This window comes from Raphanus sativus, chromosome 6, assembly GCF_000801105.2.
Source record: "Raphanus sativus cultivar WK10039 chromosome 6, ASM80110v3, whole genome shotgun sequence".
Taxonomy (NCBI): domain Eukaryota; kingdom Viridiplantae; phylum Streptophyta; class Magnoliopsida; order Brassicales; family Brassicaceae; genus Raphanus; species Raphanus sativus.
The window spans coordinates 16,611,991-16,636,378 of NC_079516.1; the positions used below are offsets into that span (position 1 = coordinate 16,611,991).

The 24,388-nt window shown below is 32.3% G+C and overlaps 2 protein-coding genes across 2 annotated transcripts; one reads left to right on the plus strand and one right to left on the minus strand.

The window, feature by feature from the left end:
- Positions 1–10,115: 10,115 nt before the first annotated feature.
- On the plus strand, positions 10,116–11,941 carry LOC130495606 (uncharacterized). The gene is made up of 2 exons (XM_056987024.1): positions 10,116–10,466; positions 10,574–11,941. The coding sequence occupies exons 1-2, from the start codon at positions 10,116–10,118 to the stop codon at positions 11,939–11,941; spliced, it is 1,719 nt and encodes a 572-aa protein (XP_056843004.1).
- A 1,217-nt stretch (positions 11,942–13,158) lies between these two features.
- LOC108807934 (uncharacterized) lies at positions 13,159–21,588 on the minus strand. The gene is made up of 7 exons (XM_056987025.1): positions 21,241–21,588; positions 20,477–20,909; positions 19,882–20,022; positions 19,612–19,713; positions 19,343–19,348; positions 13,799–19,146; positions 13,159–13,711 (listed from the first exon to the last, which is right to left on the minus strand). Exons 1-7 carry the CDS (start codon positions 21,586–21,588, stop codon positions 13,367–13,369), a joined length of 6,723 nt encoding a protein of 2,240 aa, XP_056843005.1. The 3' UTR covers positions 13,159–13,366.
- Positions 21,589–24,388: the final 2,800 nt, after the last annotated feature.

Here is a 24,388-nt window from a genome sequence, read left to right on the forward strand (position 1 = left end):
AGTTAAAATAATTGATTTAAATTATTTACATCAGTTATTAAAAACTGAAGCTAAATTAATATCAATTTTTAAATGATTTTAATATTTTTATAAATATTATTACCGTTTGTAAATAAATTTTGTTAAATATCTGTCACATTTTTAAAAATAACGAAAAGCTTAACATATTTTATCAATATAAAATGCAAACAAAAATATTAACCAATATATTAAAAAGGTAAATTACATCAATTATCTTTAATTAAGTTACATAATCACATACGAGAGACAATACTTATACATCACAATTTACATATTTTTTCATCTTGTTCGACTCTTAAACTCCTCCTCATGAATCATGATGATGTCTTTCCATTCTGCTAAAGATAGAAAACCATATATCCGGTTAGCACGATGATGGTAAGATATACTTCGTATGAATTCAGAAAAAATCACTAAAAATCTAAAGAAGTAATCCAATTGTGTTATACTACGACAATTTTAGGTTATATCAAAAAGCAAAATTTTAAAGGTGGTGAAGAGAGATCAAGTAGAGTTTGAGAGTTAAGATTATTGATTTAAGATGAATCTCAGGGAACATGGAAAATTTACAAAACTTCAACTCTTTACTTCATCAACAGAAATCTTTACCGAAATTATAATTTTCTAAAAACAGTGAAAACCAGAAGAGAAGGAGAAAACAATACCTTATCAAACATTTTCCATTAGATTCTTGAAACTAAATCATCACCATGACTCAAGGAAAGCTTGACTCTTGTTGAATTTTTTAACTGATGGAAAATTTAAGAAATTGTGAGAGAAACGATGAATGAGGAACTTGATAGAAAAGATAATTTACTAGGATAAAACTGTTATACAAGAAGTTAAATAAAAGCCACAATAAAACCCCAAAAGAATCGTAACCACTTCGTGTAGTTGGGATAATTCACCCTATTTTTAAAAAAAATATTAGTTAAGGTGGGTTGTTTTATTTGTTTACGTAGTTGTGATTTTTGTAAGGGGATTGTAGTTAATCACTTTTGCTATATTCAAATAAATCGGTTTTTTTTGTTGTATATAATAATAATATATAATTATATATCAGTTCTATATTAGATCAAATAATTTAACTGACGTAAACTAAAATAAATAACAATTATTTATTTTAGATTGATTTTAAAGAAAAATATAATTATATTAGCATCAGTTTTTTATTGATGTAAGTTTCGTATCATTTAAACAAGTGAAGTTAACTAAAAGAAAATAAACGTATCAATTAGTTAAGTGATACAAATTTGTATAATAGTCTCATTTCTGTTAAAATGATACTAATTAACTAAAATTATATCATTTCATTAAATTGATGCTAAATTAACTAAAAATGAAATCATTTAGTATAACTGATTCTAAATTGCATATATTTGTATCGCTTATAAATAAGTAATTTAAAATAGTATCATTTATATTTGTGATACAATTTAAGTGATTTAATCTTACCATTTTTTTGTAGTGTTGTAATCATATTTGTCTATTTTAGATCTGATCCGTGTTTCAAATGCTGATATAATGTTGGTTCATAATTTTTTTTGTTTTTTGTGTAAATATGTAACATTTTCCGTAATTTTTTCTTATATATTATAGAAGTTTAATTTATATGTTTGCATATAATATTTTTAGAAAAATTATTAGTAAAAGGTTTTGATAATTGTATTGAATTTTTAACGTTACATAGATGTCCACTTAAAATTATATAATACCCAAAATTCATTTCACTTATGAATCCGTGGAGAATATATATATTTAGTTTTTTTTTTCCATCATCAAAATGGATTTGTTCATCAAAATCGCCAAACTTCTCAACAAACTAATGTAGAACGCCTTTAAGAGATCAATCCAGCCATCATCTCATAGATTCACCTTTCTCCTTCCATGTCTAAACACATCTCAAATCATCTTCACCATCGAACACTTCACCCCACTACCTATCTAAAAGGCCCATGACCATCTATCAAGACGCCGAGACTTTATTACTCCTAGATGAAAGAAGATCTGAGCACAAGTTGAAGTAGAGATATCTTTATCACCACCACCGAATTGATAAACTCTCCATAAGGTTTTTTTAAATTAATAAAAAATATTTTTATTAATATTTCTTAAGAAATTGATTTTAAATTAATAAAGAATATTTTTTTTGCAATATATGAAAATCATTTGCGTCGTACTGAATCTTGATTTATAAACATATAGTACTATCCTAACTAGGATAAGACATGCACATTGCACAAAAATAAATTTATAAGAACATTATTTAAGAAATATTATATTAAAAATTATATTCTTGATCGAATTACTATTTTTGGCCCTGAAACAATTTTTTAAATTTTTTTGTTAATTACATAATTTATTTATCGATGAGCTGATCCCATTTAAAAAAAGTATTTTAGGTAAAAAAATCACTTATCGCATAAAAACCTAACATTTAGACCGAAGAATCTCAGGCCTACTATTTGTTTACAATGAAACTATGCTAACTCGGTTTTATATCATGATTTAGCAATTTAAAAGTCAATTATGGTTATAAGAAGTTTACCTTCACGTGTCAAACCTATCTATCTTCAATATTTTTCTCTTTTTATGACGTTTTTTTTTATTTTGGTCATTGCTCGATATAAATATTGATTTCAGAGTATATTCTCATTTTGTTCTTTTGGTTTGGCCTGAAATTTAGAAATGTTTAAGATTTAAAATTATTAAAGAATACATACTTAGGTTAAGATCTGCGTCTTGTGCAGAATAAGTATTTTATATTTATTATTTATTTTATATTTTTCTGCATATTATGAAATAAATAAATAATAATTATATATTAAATAACTAATAATTATATATTAAATAAATAATATATCAATTAACATTATCTGATAAATTGGTGTGCACATATAAATTGAATAATCACTCTTGTTTATTCACAATCATTTTAGAGTAAATATATCAAAACAATCTAAAAAATAATAAATATAAAAAGTATACTATATATCTATGTTAAAATAAATAATAAATATAAATATAATAAATAAATACTTTTAATATGAATATTTATTAAATGAGATTTGTACTCATATGATTTTATGATTATTGCATATTTGTGTAACAAAGTTTTACACCAATGAATTGTTTTTTAGTGTGAGATTTTTAGTGGTTTCAATAATTTAAAATCATTTGAAAAAACAATGAAGATTTCAAAATTAAAATATTGATTTTTCAATATATGTTCAATGCAAATATCAAAATTTAAGTATGTATTTTCATATGATGTATAGTTTAATTTAAACGATATGAAATATATGTTAACATAAACAACTATTAAAATAAAATTGTTTATTCATATGGTTTTATAATCATTGTATCTTATTTCATAATACAAAAGTTTATGTAAGACTTTAAACAATTTTAGTAATTTATACTCGTTTTGAAAAATTCAAAATACAACATATACCAAATTTTTTTTTTTTTATTATATTATTAATGTAATTGAGTAATTTATTTTAATAATAAAGAATTAAACAAAAATAATATGAATATATAGATTGTTATCAAAATTTTATTATTGAAAATCATTAATTACCATATATATATTTTAATCACATTAGGTAATTCCGTAGGTTTTATTTAATAAAAGAATATATAATAAATTTCAATTTGATAAGTGAATGATGTATAATGGACATATATATATAATATAACATTCTCTAGCAATTTAATTTTGAACTAACAAAATTCTCAATGGATTATTAAACCGCCACGTAAGTAAAATTAACTTTTAAATTACGTGACAACTCAGCCTGACACTTTTTAATAAGTACAAAATACATGTTATAACTTTTTAAATGTTTCTCATTTAATATTTTTTTTTGTTAGCTGCGCATTTTCATTAGATCAAGTGGTGGTTCGACGAGCCGATTCTCCGAAGAGCCCCTCCGTCTGACCGGGTCTGATCTATATGAGAAAATATATATCATCTCCTTCTTGCTTCTTTTGTTAAAGCATCTGTCCGTCCATTCCTGTTTCGGGAAATATGAGAGTCTCACATCCTGAAAGTCATCTTGGAGACTCCGGAACATCTCGATCTCTGTTGTGAATGCTGGCCATTCCCCCGGGTTTGTAATCATGTCCACTAGGTCCGTGCAATCTGTCTTGAACCCTATCGTGGTTATCCTCATGTGTCTCATACATGAAGCTGCCCAGATTAAATCTTCCATCTCAGCGTGTAAAGATAAGAGGCTCCTGCTGCATGCCAGTAATCCAAAGAACTCGGAGCCCATTTGATCTTTGAAACTCCATCCTAAGCCACTAACGCTGCCATTATCAATCCATGAAACATCTATTTGGCATGTAGGGATTCTGGGTGTCTAAGGGAGTGCTTTCTCCACCTCTGTGGTAAGGTTAACTCACAAATGTCAATAGAGGATATATAAAAGAGATTGAAGGAGTGTTTATAGCCTGTCGAAAGTTGGATCGAAAAATCAGCCAATCACATTTGAGATTTTCTCCACATCAGTCACTAATTATTTTGCCACAGAGTTATTATCTTTTTATATTTTGGTTATAAAATCTAAATTAAAAAAGAATCGGCGTTTCCGGAGATATGCGCTTCCTATTTCTCATCCTTTACAACGGCTATGTTAATGGCCACTCCCTCATTTGATTACCTCTCTTTAAGAAGTTTTTAAATGGCTAAACCGAAATTCACTTCTCCTATCTTCCCCTATATATTTCACTCTGATTTTATGATTCTCCCACTCCACAGATCCGTCGAAAGCTGCGGCATGGCTCCTGCTTCTCTGGTCATCAACGGCGTTGTTCCCCCGCTTGTGAGAGGTGAAGCTGATCTTCAGGTTAATTCATTTATGGTAAGCCCGGAATCCACCATGCTAATTGGTCCCGAGATGCTCCTAATTGAACATGTACGAACAAATCTTTCTAATAAAAAAAAGAAAAAAAAATCTTTCTAATCCTCCATTTTTCTTGCCCATATATATCTCTTGCACCAGTGGTTCTTTAAAATGGAGCTTGCAAACTAATATCGCTTAAAAATTCACTTTTTGTTTTTTTTTTTTTGACTGAACAAATCAGTGGTTTGTTTCTACGATGAATTTTGGTAGTATGAATAAAAGTGGCTTTTCTCTAAGTTTATACAACTTTATTAACATTTGTGAGTTCATGTATAAGTTTTTCGACAGAAATTCCGTGTGTGTGTGTTTTTTGATTTTTACATTTGGTAAAGATTTCTAAAAGCTATTGGGATGATCAAGAATTATATTTCATAGCTTAATGTCCATGTGATAACTCACATGCTCCCTCTAAGATCTAGATGGAAATCAAATCACATTCAACAAGATCTCTGTGTTTTATCTTTTATTCCAGCTGACATATCTCCACAAATTCTGCAACAAAAGTCCATCAAATTTATATACAAGTACATTAGACTTTACTTTTGGTAATGAATAGATCAAGGAAAAATCAATTATAAGAGGCACCAAAGGTCAGTCAAATTTTGCAGTATCCTCTGCGTATGACTTCCAATATTGTTTAGCATGTATTATTAAACTTATCTTCCGCATGCTATATTTGTATTCTGCAATTTAACTTTAACTTTACATCTTTCTCTAACTTTGTTACTGTTCAAAGATGAGGAATAACAAAAAGGCACCCCATGTAAAATGTTGAGCCTTGGTTTTCACCTGGCATCCAAGACCACCTATTAATGCTACTTTTCCTCTTTTATGAATCTTCTTAGGTAAGCATTTACTGGTTTGCAACAAGCTATGTTTAATACTTTTAGATGTAATGGCTAACAATACTCTTTGTTCCCATGTTGACGTTTTCCGATGCTCCAAGACAGTAATCCTACAATAAAAAAGAGAGGAGAAAAAATTTCTTTTAGTCTAAACCAATATGGCCATGATAGAATATTGCACTTATTGTTAGAACAATCTAGCATTTGTTAAGATACTTTTGAAATTTGATTGTCTATAGTTTTTGGATCGGTTATCAGTCTACATTAGCATACTTCAGATTCTATTGAAATAATTGTTTTATTTTGTAATTTTCTTTGACCTACCAATTTATCATGGTGAATATTGAATCACTTTTTGTGTTGTTTTCTACATTCTCCATCTCAGATTCTGTTGTGTTTACCAAAACTCAAGAGACAGTGTGATCAAGAAGTTTCTTTTCTCCCTCTATCTACTTGGGCAGTATTTACCAGTTCTGGTTTCAATGGAGTAAGCTGTCCTTGCCCTTCAACAAGATTATTTGAGAAATATTTGAAAGTCATATCTTCACCTCCCTTAAAGAAGAAAAATATATAAAGGAAATTATCCAGTGAGGATAAGTGTACAACTCAGTTGTTTGATTTTTCTCCCTATGGTTTCCAGCACACACATCACATATTTCAGTATCTACCTAATCAACAAGGAGAATCACATAAAACCGATTGCCACCATGAAATTAAAGCATATAAAAATGAATGAACACATTCATTGTCTGTATGTATGTATGTGAGTATAATCGTCACTGAATGATCAAAAAGTAAATTATTTGAGATATTTACCTCAGCCATCTGAAACTATGGTGTAATCGGCACAATTAGATTAGATTTTGTTATCAAGTCATCAAAATAACAGATCGTTCGGAAGTGTAGCCAGAGGGCAGACATTTTGTTGAATCCATAAGAAGAAACTGAGTAAAGTTCAAAATATATAGTACAAACCAATAGACTTTTAATCTATTAACAAGATTTAGTCTTGATTTATCTGTCTTTTTCTTAATACTTTGAATTAATGTTTTCCAATCAATTACTACAATTTCAAAATATTTGTACACAGGTTCATTTTTACGTACTAACATATGTATGTATATGATATATCATGGCAGCCAGGTACTCAAAACGGAAAAGGAAAAACCTGAACCGAGCATAAAGATAACTCAAACAATATATATTGGTCGGTGAACCTACATGTTTATATGTTTATATTTTATCCAAAGGTTCGAGGTTTACTCAAAGGTTTAGGGTTTATTGATTATGATTTACGGTTTAGTGTTATTATGATTTATTTTTAATATTTATGATTTAGGGTTTAGGATTTATCAAAAGGTTTAGGGTTTGTCTAATTTTTTTGGGTTTAGGATTTATGGTAAAGGGTTTAGTATTTTACTGAAGGCTTAGTAATTTTTATTTATTTATTTTTGTAACTATTACTATTTTTATGTATTTATATTTTTATTTTAATCTAATTTGGAAATTCAATTATATTTCCTTTTTTAAAAGATATCAAATATCAAATATTCAAACACTATTAGTTGGTAAACTTAGAGATTCATACTAAAAATGAACCCAAGAATAACTCTACATTTAATACTTGTTAGCATTCATTTCAAATTTTTATACTGATGTTAAGAAAGTCTAGGTATTTATATTTTTTTAAAAATGAAGTCTCCATCACTATCTGAAATTTCTTTGTGAACAATGTTATTGATATGAAGTTTGTGAATGATTTTGGTATGCCATAATATGGAGTAATAAAAATATATACAAAAGTCTATTAAAATTCATAATATTTCAGATTTTTTGCTACAAAAGATTATGTATATTTACGTTAATTTGAACTAAAAGTCTAAAACTAAATCGTTATTTTGGTTATGACAATAAATACTTTATTCAGGTAACAGAGGAATACATATACGTTTATTTTTCATCTCGTCTGTATAGATAGGGGTGGGCAAAAAAAAAAAACAAATCGAACCGAGCTAAACAGAACCCAAACCGATTCAAACCAAACCAAACTAGCTATGGTTTATTTCAGTTGGAAAAATTCTAGAACTGAATTAACCAAATCGAATCGAAATCGAATCCATAAAATAACCGAAGATGTTTTGAAAAGCGACCCATACACTGAACCGAACGACTTACCGGGTCACTGGGTCATTGGGTTGACCGAAGGTGAACCTAATGTTAATAAATGAATTAGTTTTATTATATAATAATATATTATCTATGAAAATAAAAATATAGAAACTAAAGTTAAATATTTTATAAATGTTGTTTAAAACATAAAATAATAGTTTGGATATGTATATATTTTATGTTTAAAAGCATTTAGAAAATACTTAACTTAACTTTTATATTTTTATTTTCAGTTGATATACAAAATATAAAAAAATAGTTTGGATTATTTAAAATTTTTTATAACTAGTTAAGAGTTATGACATCTAAAAAAATCAAGAATAAAAAATTCATAAATATTTATGTCTAATGTGAATAATAAATTGAATTTCAAATAAAAATAAACCAAAAGTAAAACATCATTGTAATAAATTGTCAATAACAAAAATAAACTAACAAAAAATCACATCAACTAATTTTGGTTCTCTCTACCAACATTTACTTCATTTTCTTCATGTGGTATAGTGAATCTTCGTCAAAATCTAAAAATCACAAATAAAATAGTATAATTGGTATATGTATGATAAAAAATCAGAAAGTTTAATCTTTGTAAAATTTACCAACAAAATTTTCTGAGTTTGTCACTTCGTCATCACTGGGATATTTTCCATTAAGATTCTCTAATTCATTATGATCAAGCTTGCTAGGTTCTTCTTCTTCAACAACCCAAAACTATGTTTTGTCAATAGATTCATAATCCACATGATCATATGATCTTATTCTTTTTGATCTGAAAAACCTAGTACTACAGATTTATAATAAACAAAATAATAAAAAAAAGAGATACAAAATCGGTAAAGGTCAGCAGAGAAAGAGGAAAACGACAAAAAACTGAAAAACTTAACTTTTAATTAAAAATTTAGAATATAAATAGAATCTAAAAATATAATTAAAAGCTTAAAATGTAAAATTTATCTATTGGTTCAATCGGTATCATGTTTCGGGTTTTAGTGGATTTTGCGGAGTTTTGCAGGTTTTGAGGGTTTTTAAAATTTGGGCTTTTTCAGAACTCAAACCGAATTTGTATTGGGTCACCGGATTTATCGGTTCAACTGCGATTCTGGATCGGATTTCAAAACACTGAGTAAAACGAATTACAAACTTAAAGGTGTAATACATACAGTTAATAATTTTTATTTACAAAGAAACTATTAATTACTTTGTTATTGGCCACACAGGTTTAACAAAGAAGATATTACTCAAAAAGGAAAAGAAAAATATTGTCATGCTATCACTGGCCTCATTATTGGCCTCCAGAAGAAGGATAAAAATGAAGTTCAATCTATGAGTTAGAAGTAAACTTCTGATCTACAACTCACAAGATTATCATCAAGAAAACACAGCTAAAGAACAAATCTTAGTCATCTTGTAAACTATCTATATATTCTTTTAAACTCAGTTTTAGTATTTTAACAAACTAATATAAAGAATCTTATTACAAAAATGCGAGAAAATAAAGATATATGCAACATGGAAACAACAAAAATCAGAGTTTTTTCTCCACGTATGTATCTTAAACACAAGATAGTTTATAAACGCAGGAAGATTCTACAATATTTGATTTTCACACAATAAAATCATTAGTAAATCTTAAATAGTAACTATCCGCGCTAATATAGTAAACTCGCAGAAGACAATCTAGTATATTTAAAGAAATGATAGAGAACATGCAGTTTTATTTCAGAGATTATTTCAAATAGTATAGAAGGTCTATATTTATACGTATTGTTATTGTATCACCAATCGGACTCAAATCTGTATACTGCATGTTATTAAAAAATGAGAGGATTTTAGATTTCTACAAAACATAAAAACAGGGATTAATACTTGAGAGCTTTAGTTTTATAAATTTAAGTGATATATTTATTCTTTAAATATAGAATAGTAGAAACACAATTTGCCGTCTTAATCGGTTATGGAACATGAGAGCCATTAAAATTTTGCTATTCTCTCTCTCGGCCTTCAATGGATCCATCAATTTCTCTCAAAGCAAATTTAGCGTTCTTAAGCGTCTATATAATCGAGTTCTCTTATGAAATAAAATCATTCATAAAACCAAAAAAATATAGAAACTTATTAAAAATAATTTTTTGAATAAATCACTCTAATTTTTTCTTCATCTGACAGGAAAATGGCAAGATTTCCTTTAGCAATATGTCTAATGTGTATAATAGTAGCATCAAGTACGGTATATGAAGCGCAAGGAGGTTTCTTATTAAGGCATTACTTGAGGAAACTTCCTAGATTGGCCAATGAGTTTGAACCTTTCGCTTTCAAGATTATGCTTACGTTTATAGACAACCTTGAGAGCTTATGCTCCTCGAAAGTGGAGTACAAGGAGTTCTTCTCAAAGCTGAAGGCTTTTTTGATCTTCATAAACTCAGCAGCAGGGAAGTCTTCATCGTCAGAATTTGAGTCTCAGTTGAAAGCACATTCTGAGGGGCTTTTCAAGGCTATCACTGCATTGGGTGTCAAAGCATCGGTAAAGTTTATATTTTGTTACCTCATTTAAGTATTAGTACATGTTCATCTAAATATGAAATGGAAAAAATGTTTTTGAGTGTTATCTTTTTTTTGGCTTTGTGGTAGGCGGACACAAGCAAGTTGATTGAAAGTTTGATGTCGATGGGAAAAGTTATGGCTGAGTATAAGAGGAGCGGTTCACTAACAATGACAAGTGAACAAAGGAGAGTGCTGATAACATCTGTGATGAAATGGGCACAAGTGATTGGTCAGTTTGTGAAAACTGTACGTGAGAAGACTGGTGAAGGTGATATTGATCTCCCATCTCTTGGCATTGGAGGTGGAGATGATGATGACGCCGGAAGTGCTGGAGGTGGAAGCTCTGGTAGTGGTTCATCTTCCATGGGAGCTGGAAGTGCTGGAGGTGGTAGCTCCGGCGGTGGTGCCTCCTCTTTGGGAGCTGGAAGCGCTGGAGGTGGAAGCTCTAGTGATACCGGAAGTACAGCTGGTGCCGCTGGTGGAAGCTCTGGTGATACCGGAAGTACAGCTGGTGCCGCTGGTGGAAGCTCTGGTGATACCGGAAGTACAGCTGGTGCCGCGGGTGGAAGCTCTGGTAATACCGGAAGTACAGCTGGTGCCGCGGGTGGAAGCTCTGGTGATACCGGAAGTACAGCTGCTGTTGGGGGTGGAAGCTCTGGTGATACCGGAAGTACAGCTGGTGCCGCTGGTGGAAGCTCTGGTGATACCGGAAATACAGCTGGTGCAGGGGGTGGAAGCTCTGGTCATACCGGAAGTACAGCTGGTGCTGCTGGTGGAAGCTCTGGTGATACCGGAAGTACAGCTGGTGGAAGCTCTGGTGATACCGGAAGTACAGCTGGTGCCGGTGGTGGAAGCTCTGTTGAGGCCCAAAGTATGACTGGTGCGGGTAGTGGAAGCGGTGGCGGTGGAACCTCTGCTGGTGGCTCAAGTGGAAGTGCTGGTGGTTCAAGCGGAAATACATCTACTATGTCTACGGAAGAATCAAGTTCTATGAGTGGTGGAAAGTCTTCTAAGGACAGTAAAATCGCCACTGGTGGAAGCGCCAGTGAGGAAAGCACTTCCGGAGGTGCGAGTGGAGGTTCAACTCATACCACCGCCACAGGAGAAAGCTCCATGAATAATGGAGATTCCTACTCAGATTCTACAGGTGGAAACACCATGGGGAGCCCCACCGGGAGTCCCTCTGGTTCAACTTCTGGTAGTGGTGGGAGCTCTTTCACTGGAAGTGAAACTGGAAGCTCATCTTACCAAGCTGGAGGAACATCCGCAGGTGGGCCGAGTGGAAGTAAAACTGATAGCTCAGCTGCAGGAGCAAGTTCAATGAATAGTGGATATTCTGCTAAAGGAACCTCCAGAACCCAAACAAGTGCCAGCTATCAAAAGACGCACTCAAAATCATCAGACAAGAGCTCCTTCAGCCATTCCTCAGAGGAAAAAAGCTCCGGCAACGTCTAATTAAACTCGTAGGTTCAGGACAAACATATATCAATACTATCAATAAGGAGACGGCCCTGCTAATTTACAGCAGCGAGCTGTATAATGTTTTTGCTAAATACTAGAGAATCACATACATGGGTTATAGCTTTACTTCATGGACAATTTAGGGTCTTTTTTTCTTTTAATTTTGTTGTAAAATATGAATATAACAAATTATGAGTATATAGCAAATTATGTACATGATAAATCAAATTTTAGAAAGTAAAAGTAATAAATGATTTATTCTTTTTTTGACAACTTAATAAATGATTTTTTATGCCAAAGAAAAATATCAGTTTACGAGCTGGAAACATTCAAATAACAAGTTTGCATACGTGGGGCCTAACATTCAAATAAATATTATCAGAGTTTCAGTGTTTTTCTTAATTGTTATTTCTTTTACAACTAAGAAGTGAAATTAGATAGGCTTGTCTTAGGATTTGATGCACATTCAAAGGAAACTTCTGCTTATGGGTAGGAAATGCTATTTTATTTCTTAACTGTTATTTTTCTTAAGTTTTTTTTAACTAATAATATTTGTCAAGTTAATATTTTTTTCATGTGACTTTCGTTATAAGAAATGGTACATAAAATTAATTAAATAAAAGTTTCCTTAAATCATTGCTTCCATTTTTAATGTACTTTATTTTCTTAAATATAGATTTAAAAATTCATTTTTCTCCAATTCAAGATTCTGAAATGGTTGCTTCTGTAAATCCAGTGATTCGATTTTATACATCAAATCATCGCGAAGTGAAATCTTAATCTTCTAGCCATATAGCTTTATCCTTCCGTGGGAAGGATGTTTATGTTACCTTGAATCTTAACGAGTCCAAGTAAAAATATAAATAGTAATTTTTGTAAGTCAGTAGAAGTATTATACAAGTTCAGAATCAACCTAATTCACCGGAACTAATGCAAATAGAACTGACATTCATCTTCTCTCATTGTATTTTGATGTAGTTTCGTTTTGATTTTGCCATCGTGAAACTCCAGTGATCGAAGATGGTTTAGCTAAGCAAGTCCTAAGGGGCTTTGTATCAAACCCGGTTTAATTAGTTTTAATGAATTTTCGGTGAATAAAAAAAATGCAAATAGAAACACTAAAAGAAACAAAAAACGTCTTCAACAGAACACACAAACATATGCATAATCATCCAAGTCCTAAATATATATATACATGGTATCATTGAGTAATATCCGCTTCTTCGTTTACTTGCATATTCACGAGAAAAAATGTACATGCAAGTTCACAGTTTGTATTCTGAGCTATATTGCACCCACCCAAGAACTAAAAATCTAAAACCTCAAGACAACTTGGGTTTATCTTACAACAGAATACAGTTTCTAGTGAATCATAATTTATATTTTTATCTACATAATGTACTCTCTAACTATTCACATCTACCATATCCGGTTTTCACCGTTGAGATTGAAATCCAAACCCGGACTTGAACTCGAGCTACTACTAGAGCTAGAGCTAAAACTCTTCTTCATATGAAAGCCGTTTCCAGTAGAAATGTCCATTGAAAATTGTTTCTCACTCTCCGTAGCAACTCTCACGAATTGAGTCATCACTTGTTCCCATTTCGAAGTTATTTCCTTAATTGCTTGTTGCTGTGATAGCGTAAGCGTCAAGGAACCAGAATTCTGGCTTCGTTGTCCCGACACTGCTTTGCTTATTACCGATTGCAAGATGGTAAGAGTCTTCATCACCTCTTGTTGATATCCTTGTAGTGTTGTTTTCATCTGTCAAAGCAAACCAGATTAAAGTTTTAGTTATTCTCTACTTTCTTGAATTTTTTTTCCTATAAAAGTTGTTTTAGGTTTACTCACCAGTCCTGAGCCAAGTTTCTTGGCTTGCAAGACAGCCATAGCATCTGAGACTTTTGTTGCCATATTTGTCATCTCACTCATGTAGGATCTTGAGTCCGTTGCCTCAAATGTTGAAGACACCGGCCATGCGTATTTCATGTAGTCTTTAAGCTTCTGGAAGAAGCTCTGGAACTCTTGTGTTACTGGAGATTTGTGCTCAAGGTTTGATATGAAACTCGTGACTTCTTTTGAAGTACTGCTCTCGATATCTGATGTCACTTGTTGCTCCGTTGTGGAACTTTCTGCTGTTTGGTTATTCATGGAATTTGCATTGTTTTCTCCATGCTGCACGTTTTGGTTGTTCATAGAATCATTACTCTCTGTAGTCTCTTCTGTTTCACCATTCGTTGAGTCTCCACTACTACCACCTTGAGCTTCCATAGTATTATTCTTTGTAGAATCTTCATTGATGTCTATGTTGTCTCCTTCAACGTGCTGCATGTTTTGGTTGTTCATGGAATCATTAGTCTCTGTAGTCTCTTCTGTTTCACCATTCGTTGAGTCACCAGCACCTCCACCTTGGGCTTCCGTTGTCTTATTCTTTGCAGAATCTTCATTGATGTCTATGTTGCCTCCTTTAACATCCATTGTTGTATTGCTTGTGGAGCTATTATTATGCCCTTGAACCTCTGTCGCCATTGATGTATCGCTTGTGGAGCTTTTATTGTTTCCTTGAACCTCCGTCGCCTTATCTTTCATGGAATCTTCTTTGACTCCACTTGTTTCAACTGTACCTTCCTCCATTGAGTTATCCTTACTTCCATTAACTTCAGTTGTATTACCATCTTTGGAGCTTTCTTCTGAACCTTCGTTGATTTCAGTTGTTTTGCTATTTGTGGAGTCTTCGTCTTTAGCAACAGTTTGATCTTTCTGCTCACCCACATCTGTTTCTTGAATTTCTTCTTGTTTTTTCATCGAAGAATCTTCATTTTTTTCTTCACTCATTGATTGCTTTTTTTCTTCAGATTCTGCACTTTTTGCCTGAGTTTCTTTCTTAAACTTCTCATTTCTTGCGTGAGCTTCTGCTTGCATTTCTTTCTTTGATTCCTCACTCCTTGCCTGAGCTTCTGCTTGCATTTCTTTCTCAGATTCCTCATTTTCTGTGTGAGCCTTTGTTTGCATTTCTTTCTTTGATTCTTCATTATTTTCTTGATCCTTTGTTTGCATTTCTTTTTCAGATTTCTCATTATGTTCTTGAACCTCTGTTTGCATTTCTTTTTCAGATTCTTCACTCTGTGTTGGAGCCTCTGCTTGCATTTCTTTTTCAGATTCCTCATTATGTTCTTGAACATCTGTTTGCATTTCTTTTTCAGATTCTTCACTCTGTGCTGGAGCCTCTGCTTGCATTTCTTTTTCAGATTTCTCACTCTGTGCTGGAGCCTCTGCTTGCATTTCTTTTTCAGATTCCTCACTCTGTGCTGGAGCCTCTGTTTGCATTTCTTTTTCAGATTCTTTACTCTGTACTGGAGCCTCTGCTTGCATTTCTTTTTCAGATTCCTCATTCTGTTCTTGAACCTCTGCTTGCATTTTTTTTTCAGATTCCTCACTCTGTGCTGGAGCCTCTGCTTTCGTTTCTTTTTCAGATTCCTCACTCTGTGTTGGAGCTTCTGCTTGCATTTCTTTTTCTGATTCCTCACTCTGTACTGGAGTCTCTGCTTGCAATTCTTTTTCTTTTTTCTCACCCTTTTTTTCAGCATTTGTTAGCATTTCCGTTTTTTGATTTTTTGACTTATCATCACTAGATATTTTCGTTTTCTCTTCTTCATTTTTCTTTGATTTGTTTCTTTCGTGCTCTTTCTTTTTCTCATCCTCTTTCATTTCGGAAATGTGTTTTTCGTGATCTTTCTGCTTCTTTTTATCTTCTTCATTTTTCAATTTCTTTTTCTCGTGCTCCTTTCTTTTCTCTTCTTCCTTCTTTTTGGTTATGTGTTCTTCATATTCTTTTTTCTTCTTTTTCTCTTCTTCGTTTTTCTTTGATTTGTTTTTTTCGTGTTCTTGCCTTTTCTTGTCTTCTTTCTTTTTGGATATGTGTTCTTCGTGTTCTTTTTGCTTCTTTTTTTCTTCTTCATTTTTTAATTTGTTTCTTTCGTGCTCTTCCCTTTTCTTTTCTTCTTCTTTCTTTTTGGATATGTGTTCTTCGTACTCTTTCTGCTTCTTTTTCTCTTCTTCATTTTTCTTTGATTTGTTCCTTTCGTGTTCTTTTCTTTTCTCTTCATCTTTCATTTTGGAAATGTGTTCTTCGTGATCTTTATGTTTCGGTTTCTCTTCTTCATTCTTCAGTTTATTTTTTTTGTGCTCTTTCTTTTTCTCTTCTTCTTTCTTTTTGGAGATGTGCTCTTTCTGCTTCCTTTTATCTTCTTCATTCTTCAATTTGTTTTTTTCGTGCTTTTTTCTTTTCTCTTCTTCTTCTTCTTTTTTTGTTATGTGTTCTTCATGCTTCTTTTTATCCTCTTCTTTTTTCTTTGATTTGTTTCTTTTGTGCTCTTTCCTTCTTTCTTCTTCTTTCTGTTTGGATATGTGTTCTCCGTGCTCTTTTTGCTTCTTTTTCTCTTCCTTATTCTTTAATTTGTTTCTTTCGTTCTCTTTTGTTTTCTTTTCTTCTTTCTTTTTGGATATGTGTTCTTTGTATTCTTTCTGCCTCTTTTTCTCTTCTTCATCTTTCTTCGATTTGTTTCTCTCATGCTCTCTCCTTTTCTCAATGTCTTTCTTTTTGGACATTTGTTCTTTGTCCTCTTTTTGCTTCTTTTTCTCTTCTTTATTCTTTAATTTGTTTCTTTCGTGTTTTTTCATTTTCTCTTCTTCTTTCTTTTTTGATTTGTGTTCTTGATGTTCTTTCCGCTTCTTTTTCTCTTCCTCATTCTTCAGTTTGTTTTTGTCGTGCTCTTTTCTTTTCTCTTCTTCTTCTTTCTTTTTGGTTATGTGTTCTTCATACCCTTTATGTTTCTTTTTAGCTTCTTCTTTTTTCTTCAATTTGTTTCTTTCGTGTTCTTTCCTTCTCTCTTCTTTTTTCTTTTTGAATATGTGTTCTCCGTGCTCTTTTTGCTTCTTTTTCTCTTCTTCAATCTTTAATTTGATTCTTTTGTGTTCTTCCCTTTTCTCTTCTTCTTTCTTTTTGGATATGTGTTCTTCCTGCTCTTTCTGCTTCCTTTTCTCTTCTTCATTTTTCTTTGATATGTTTTTCTCATGCTCTCTCCTTTTCTCTTCTTTTTTCTTTTTGGATATTCGTACTTCGTCTTCTTTTTTATTTTTTCTCTCTTCTTCATTCTTTAATTTGTTTCTTTCGTTCTCTTTCCTTTTTTCTTCTTCTTCTTTTTTGGACTTGTGTTCTTTGTGTTCTTTCTGCTTCTTTTTCTCTTCTTTGTTGTTGTTGGATATACTTTTATTGTATATTTTCTTCTTATTTTCTTCAATTTTCTTGGATTTATGGTCTTCATTTTCTTTCTTCTGTTTTTTCTTTGGTTTACTGTTTCCATACCTTTTCTTCTCTTTATCTATTTTTTCTGAGTTAACATCACTTGTATTTTTGTTCTTGTCTTTTTTGTATTGCATTGGGTCTCCACCTCCTTTTTGAACATCTTTTTCTATACTCTCTATTGGCCTCGCCTCTATAGGTTCGTTTTTGTGTACCTTAATTGTATCTCTACTGCTTCCTTGCACTTGTTCTTGCATTTTATTCGTAGAACTTTCCTTATTTTCCGTAGTCTCTATAGATCCATCATCCTTACCTTCTTTACTGTCTAGGTCTGTGTATTCATCACCTTTTCCATGAGAGTCTTGATGACTTTCTTTCATAGTACTCTCATTATTTTCATTAGCCTCGGTTGATCCAATATCCTTTGACTTTTTCTTATCTTCTTTGTTATTTACCTTAGTAATGTCTCCAGTACTACTTCTTGGAGTTTCTTCTTGGTTTTCCTGCATGAATTTTTTCTTATTTTCTTTAGATTCCAACGATTTTTCATCAATAATCTCTTTATTATCTCCTTTTTTGTCAACGCTAACCTCTTTTTGGTGTTCCCCCATAAAACTTTCTTCATTTTCCTTAGCCTCTCCCCACTTATTATCTGTATTCTCTTTCTTATTTTCTCTAGCCTCTTCCAACTTAACATCTTTAGACTCTTTATTATCTGCACCATATGTGGACTTGTCATTGTTTACATGATTCTTCTCTTTCTCTTCTTCCGAAGTAGTTTCTTTGTCGGTCTTCGTCTCTACCGGTATATTGTTATTTAACTCTTGTTCACCTTTGATGTTCTCTAATTTCTTATCTTCTGTTGAAACTCCATTTTTCCCTTCCGCCTCTTCTCCCTTCCCTTTCGTAGAATTACCATCATTTCTTATTGCCTCTGCCTTTGAATTAGAATCCTTATTTGAGTCTTCAGCATGTCCTTTTCTAAACTCTACAACCTTCTTATTATTAGAATCAACATTTTCACCTAAATAATCCATTTGACCATTCATTGAAACTTCATTACTTCCTTGAGCCTCTTCCTGCTTTTCTTTTACAGAACTTTCATTACTTGTCTTTGTCTCTACTATTCCATTGTCCTTCAATTCTTTTTTATCCTCATTGTTTTCTAAATCCGCATCCTTCATTGATTCTCCATTGTTTTCTTCCCTATTTTCCTTCACGTGATCTCCATTATTTTTCATAGTCTCTACTGTTTTGTGATTTGTAATCTCTTCAGGTGCTCCTATGCTCTCCACGTTTTGATCTTTTGTTGAAATTCGATCATTTCCTTGAGAATTTCTTTGCTTCTCCTTCATGAAACTTTCATCATTTTTATTAGTCTCTACCTCCGACTTAACATCTTCTTTGTTCTCCAAATTTATATCTTTGGTAGAGTTCCCAATACTTTCTCCTGGAAACTCTATTTCATTCTCCTTATTAGAATTTACATTTTCACCTTTGGCATGCATTACTTCTCCATTCATAGAGACGTCAGTGCCTCCTTGAGTATGTTCTCTCTTTTCTTCACTAGAATTTTCATGATTTGTACTAGTCTCTACCAATCCATTATCCTTCACTTCTTTATTATCTTTGTTGTTCTCCAAGTTTACATCTTTAACATTTTCTCCATTATTTTCTGGAGTCTCTTCCCCATTATCTTTTGTGTGATCTTCATCATTTGTTCTAGCCCCACTCTCTTTGTTCTTCAAGTTAGTATCCTTTGTAAAAACATCATTGTTTACTTGAATGCCTTCCGAATTTTCAGTCATGGAACTTCCATCATTTCTAGCATCAACCTCCGACTTAACATCCTCTTTAGTATCCAAATTCTTGTCAGTGTGTGAATCTCCAGTATTTCCTCTTTGAACTTCTAGTGGCTTCTCACTATTAGCATCTACATTTGTGGACAAAAAGTATATTAAGAGTCTACGCTTGACCTTTAATATTTGTTACTTTGCGTTCAGAATAACTTCGTTACCTCCTTTAAGATCTTCTTTATTCTCTAAATTTACATCTTTAGTGGAGTCCCCAATATTTTCTCCTTGCACCTCTACTTCCTTCTCCTTATTAGAATCAGCATTTCCACTTTTGGTATGCATCATTTCTCCATTCATAGAAACATTAGTGCCTCCTTGAGTATGTTCTCGCTTTTCTTCCGTAGAATTTTCATGATCTGTGTTTGTCTCCACCAGTTCATCATCCTTCACTTCTTTGTTATTTTTGTTGTTCTCCAAGTTTGCATCCTTCACTAGTTCTTCATTGTTTTCTTGAGTCGCATCCCCATTTTCTTTTGTGTGATATCCATCATTCGTTGCAGCCTCACTTCCTTCGTTCTCTAAGTTAGTATTTTTTGTAGATTCTTTATCATTTCTTTGAGTTTCTGACTTTTCAGTCATGGAACTTCCATCATTCTTAGCACCAACTTCTGACTTGTCTTCTTTAGTATCTAAGTTCTTATTAATTTGTGAATCCCCAATACTTCCTCCTGGAACCTCTAATTGCGGCCCACCTACATTTGTAGAGAATAAAATATATTAGTTTCTACTTTTTGACTTTTATATTTGTTGTTTTCTGTTCTAAAAAATTCCCCTACCTCTTTTAAGATCTTCTTTATTATCCAAATTTACATCTTTAGTGGAGTCTCCAATACTTTCTCCTTGAACCTCTACTTCCTTCTCCTTATTAGAAACATCATTTCCACTTTTAGTATGCATTGTTTCTCCATTCATAGAAACTTCAGTTCTTCCTTGAGTATGTTCTCGATTTTTTTCCATAGAAATTTCATGATTTGTTTTTGTCTGTACTAATCCGTCATCCTTCACTTCTCTATCATCTTTGTTGTTCTCCAAGTTCTCATTCATCACTTGCTCCCCATTGTTTTCTTGAGTCTCTTCCTCATTTTCCTCCGTGCGATCTCCATCATTTATTGTAGCATCACTTCCTTTGTTCTCAAAGTTATTATCCTTTTTTGGAACTCCATTATTTCCTTGAGCTTCTTCTGGGTTCTTAGTCATCGAACTTTCATCAGTTTTAGCCTCTATCCCCGAGTTAACATCCCCTTTAGTTTCCAAATTCGTATCAATATTTGAATCAGTATTATCTCCTTGTACTTCTAATTGCTTCTCATTATTTGCATCTACATTGTTGACAAAAAAAAATATTAGTCTATGTTTTTTTTTCTTCCTAACAAACTTCATTACCTCCTTTAACATCTTCCACTCTATTGCCTTCTTTGGCCTCCATAGCTACATCATTTCTGGAATCTTCATTGCTTTCATTAACTCCATTTGAATTTTCTTGCATGGATCCAGAATTTCTTTTATTTGATTCCAACATGGATTTATTCACTGAAGTACTGTTTTTTTCAGTAGTGCTGCTCTCTTCACCTGAAGTCCCACTTGAACTTGTCGACTTAGCTTCCACAACAATCTTCACGATTCGGGTGATTGTTACCTCCCATTGAGATACCGCATTTTCAACAGCATTCTTTTGTTCCAAAGAAAGTGACATTGTTCCGTCCCCTTTTATATGTTTCTCCGTAATAACTTTACCGATCGCAGCATGTAACTCAGTGAGCGATTTTATCACTTTAAACATCTCCTTCCTTACACTTGAACTCAACTGTCATATTCACAAAAAAAGAACCTTGGTTAGTTCCACACGCACTTGAAGCATAGCTGTATGGTCATGGAAGTTAGTTCAGTATTCGCCACAAAAGACAAAACTTTAATTCTTCAAAAATCCGAATGTTTTGTATTATGTGTTATACAATAAACATTCATAGTTTAAAGTTCATTTTTATATCAAATACCTTTTCTAAATTCGATAACAGTTATTATAATAACTTAAAAGCAAGTAAACCAATTAATAAGCCATAGATTAACACTCACAATCAATAAAAACATTTTTGAGTCATTCAAAAGGATGAGTTTTTTCTTTCACTGGAACTCACCAGTCCTCTCCCAATCATCAACATCGTTTGGAGGAGATTATCGGCTTTAGACTTCATATGGGAGATGAACGTTTTAGGCTCATTGTCTTCGATCATCGATGTAACAGAAGACTCCAACTTCAAGAGATCCTTTAGTTTCTCAAAGAATGAACTTAGCTTTTCTCTTATAGGACACTCATCCTCCAGCTTTAAAACGAACCCAATGGCTCTGTTAGAGATGTACGGCTCTATATCTTTAATCTTGTTTGGCGCGTTCACGGCCATGTCCTGTGATGAAACTACATTAAGACTTAAACTTGTTGCCAAGATGGTGATGCAACATAAGCACAAAAAAGAAACTTTTTTCATGATTGATGATGATATATACTGATGAGAAGTTTTTTCTTGAACTGTTATATATAATGAAATGAATCTAATTCTAAGTTTAGATTTATAGAATCAATGACTTAGAGAATTTGATGGAGTCATCTTTGAAAAAAATAGCAAACAGGGTTTATTAGCGGTTGACCAAATCATGTGGATTTTGAGAACTCAAGAATATTATAGGTAATAAATTAAACTGAACCGATCCGGTTAAAACGGTTACGACTGAAATGAAACAAAACTTTAAGCAAACCGGTGGAAACCAACTCACAAGAGGTTATGGCTTTGCCTTGTCTCCTCAGCTTCTTTTTTTTCTTGTTAGCCACTCCTCTGCTTCTTATATTCAACCCTCAAATCAATTCCATCTTTTAGTCATTTCTCACAAATATTTTGAAGTTTAGTTTAGTTGCATCTGGTTTTTGTAGATAATATTGAAAGAATGGAGTAACTAATGTTGTTATGTTATCCAAAACTTGATAATGCAGAAAATTAATTGGGACTTGATAGATTAGTATTGTGGAGCTCTCATAAAGAGAATCATAGTAAAAAGAATGTTTGTTCAGATATTTTCTGTGAAATGTCTGATAATGCTACATCCACTTTGCTTAAGAATTTCCACCTATAAAACAAAGTTTGAATATGGTAGTTATTAAACATGTTACTTTCATATCATCTCCTTTTATCTCTATAATTTTATTCTTTTTTCTACTTAAACTTAGAAAGAGAATTATAGGTTTCTAAGAGTATACCCAGTGGTAAGTATTTGTTTCATAGTTCCTTCACACACACAAAAAATAAGAGAGAAATAAAAACTGTAGATAAATGATAGAACTGTTTCTTATATACAATAATACAAGAGACTGTAAATATTTTTATAAAAAGAAATGATCAATTATCAATGTTAAAAGTATATTAAGAAAAACTCCACTGAGAATTTCATTTGCTGCGCATGCTCAGGGTCATGTCTACATTTGAATGATGGACCCGTCAACTTCAACCTTGCCGTTTCAAACTTGTAGACGAAACCCTAAGGTAGTGTCTCAGTTTCAATTGGAAACGAATGTTCTTTTTTTTTTTGGTCAAACGAATGTTCTTAAAGGATAAATATCTTCTGGTTTTCGACAACAGCTACTAACTGGTTTGAAACTCTCCCTCTTGCATCTTATTCATCCAATAACATTGTTTTGCCATTGAAGAACTCAGCGAAGCAATTCAAACAACATTACAACAATCACACATGCGTTATAGTTAGCACGTGTTATACGAGGTAATATTAAATCTACATTAATTACTGATTCCAGTGTCGTCTTAGAAATTTTTTTTGCCAGGCGAAATATAAAAATGACCCTTTTATGAAAAAAAAATACTTTTATTTACTGTATTTCTTTAGTTTAATGCAAAACAAAATTGTGGTATTCAAAGAAAAAAATTAAAAAACGAGTTTTTGTGTGTAAAATAAGTTTTGTTAATGGAAATTTGAGAATGGTGAAATATAATTTCTTTTGTTTTTATCGTATTTAAATTAGGTTTAGTTAACCATAGAGTTTTTAATCATAATTTCACCAACTAATTAATAATTTAATAAAAAAATAGACCTTTTGATTAGTAAAATAATACTAAAAAAATTTTGGACCTATGGATCCATGATAATTGCATGTTGCCTATAGCAGGCCCTGGCTGATTCTAGCAGCCAGTGGCACTAAAGTATACGTAATATGCAGTTACCTCGACAAAACTATTATCCTCTTTTATTCTCCTCCACACACGTACGTACCTGATTTACTCAAAATAATTGAGGCAATAATACATTTTCCCTCCACTGTCACTATAAAATCACCTTTACCGAATTTACGAGAATAATAAAATAAAATAAAAACAACTCAATAATGGAACCTTTCTACCTGATCCTTTCTCTCGTCTTCCTCTTCACTTCTCTAAAACTTTTGTTCGGAACACGGCGGCGCAAACTAAACCTGCCGCTCCAACGGAGCTTTCTCTCTCTCTCTCCAAGTCACTAGGCGGCGCCTCCATTTTCTAACTCCGCCTAGGCACACGTCTCGTTTACGTTGTTTTTTCCCACTCCGTAGCCGAGGAATGCTTCACCAAGAACGACGTCGTTTTCGCTAACCGGCCGGAGTTTCTTTTCGCGAAACACATAGGGTACAACTCAACCACCATGGTCAGTACGCGGCTTATGGTGACAGCTGGCGCAACCTCCGTCGTATTGGTGCCATTGAGATCTTCTCGTCCATTAGGCTCGATAGCTTCTTATCCACCCGTAAAGACGAGATCCGACGGCTGATATTATGTTTATCGAAAAACTCCCCACAAGTAATTAAGCGTGATTTAACTCAATACTTTTACTTAGGTAAAGGATTTTTCTCAGCATTCTGATTGTTAACTTGGCATCTACTCGAAAATTTATCCAGGAAATATGCAATCAATGATTAAAATGATACCCATCGTAAAAATTCTAACCATCACAAAAATTACTAGAACAAAAAAGGTACAAAATCAAATAAAACATACCTTGATTTTTTTTTCGGAAATTTCGATGAAATAAATACCTATCTAAAAAACACTAAATATAAACACATCTACCAAAAAACCATCAAGGCTACCATCATATAAATTGATCATGATTCACTACTTTCACTCATCTATGTTGAAAATAATTCAATTTTTTATATCTTAATTTATATCACTTAAATTGTTTATAATTACATGATTTTAATTTTTTACTTATCAAAATATTGTTTACAAAATTTATAAATTATTTTTAAAA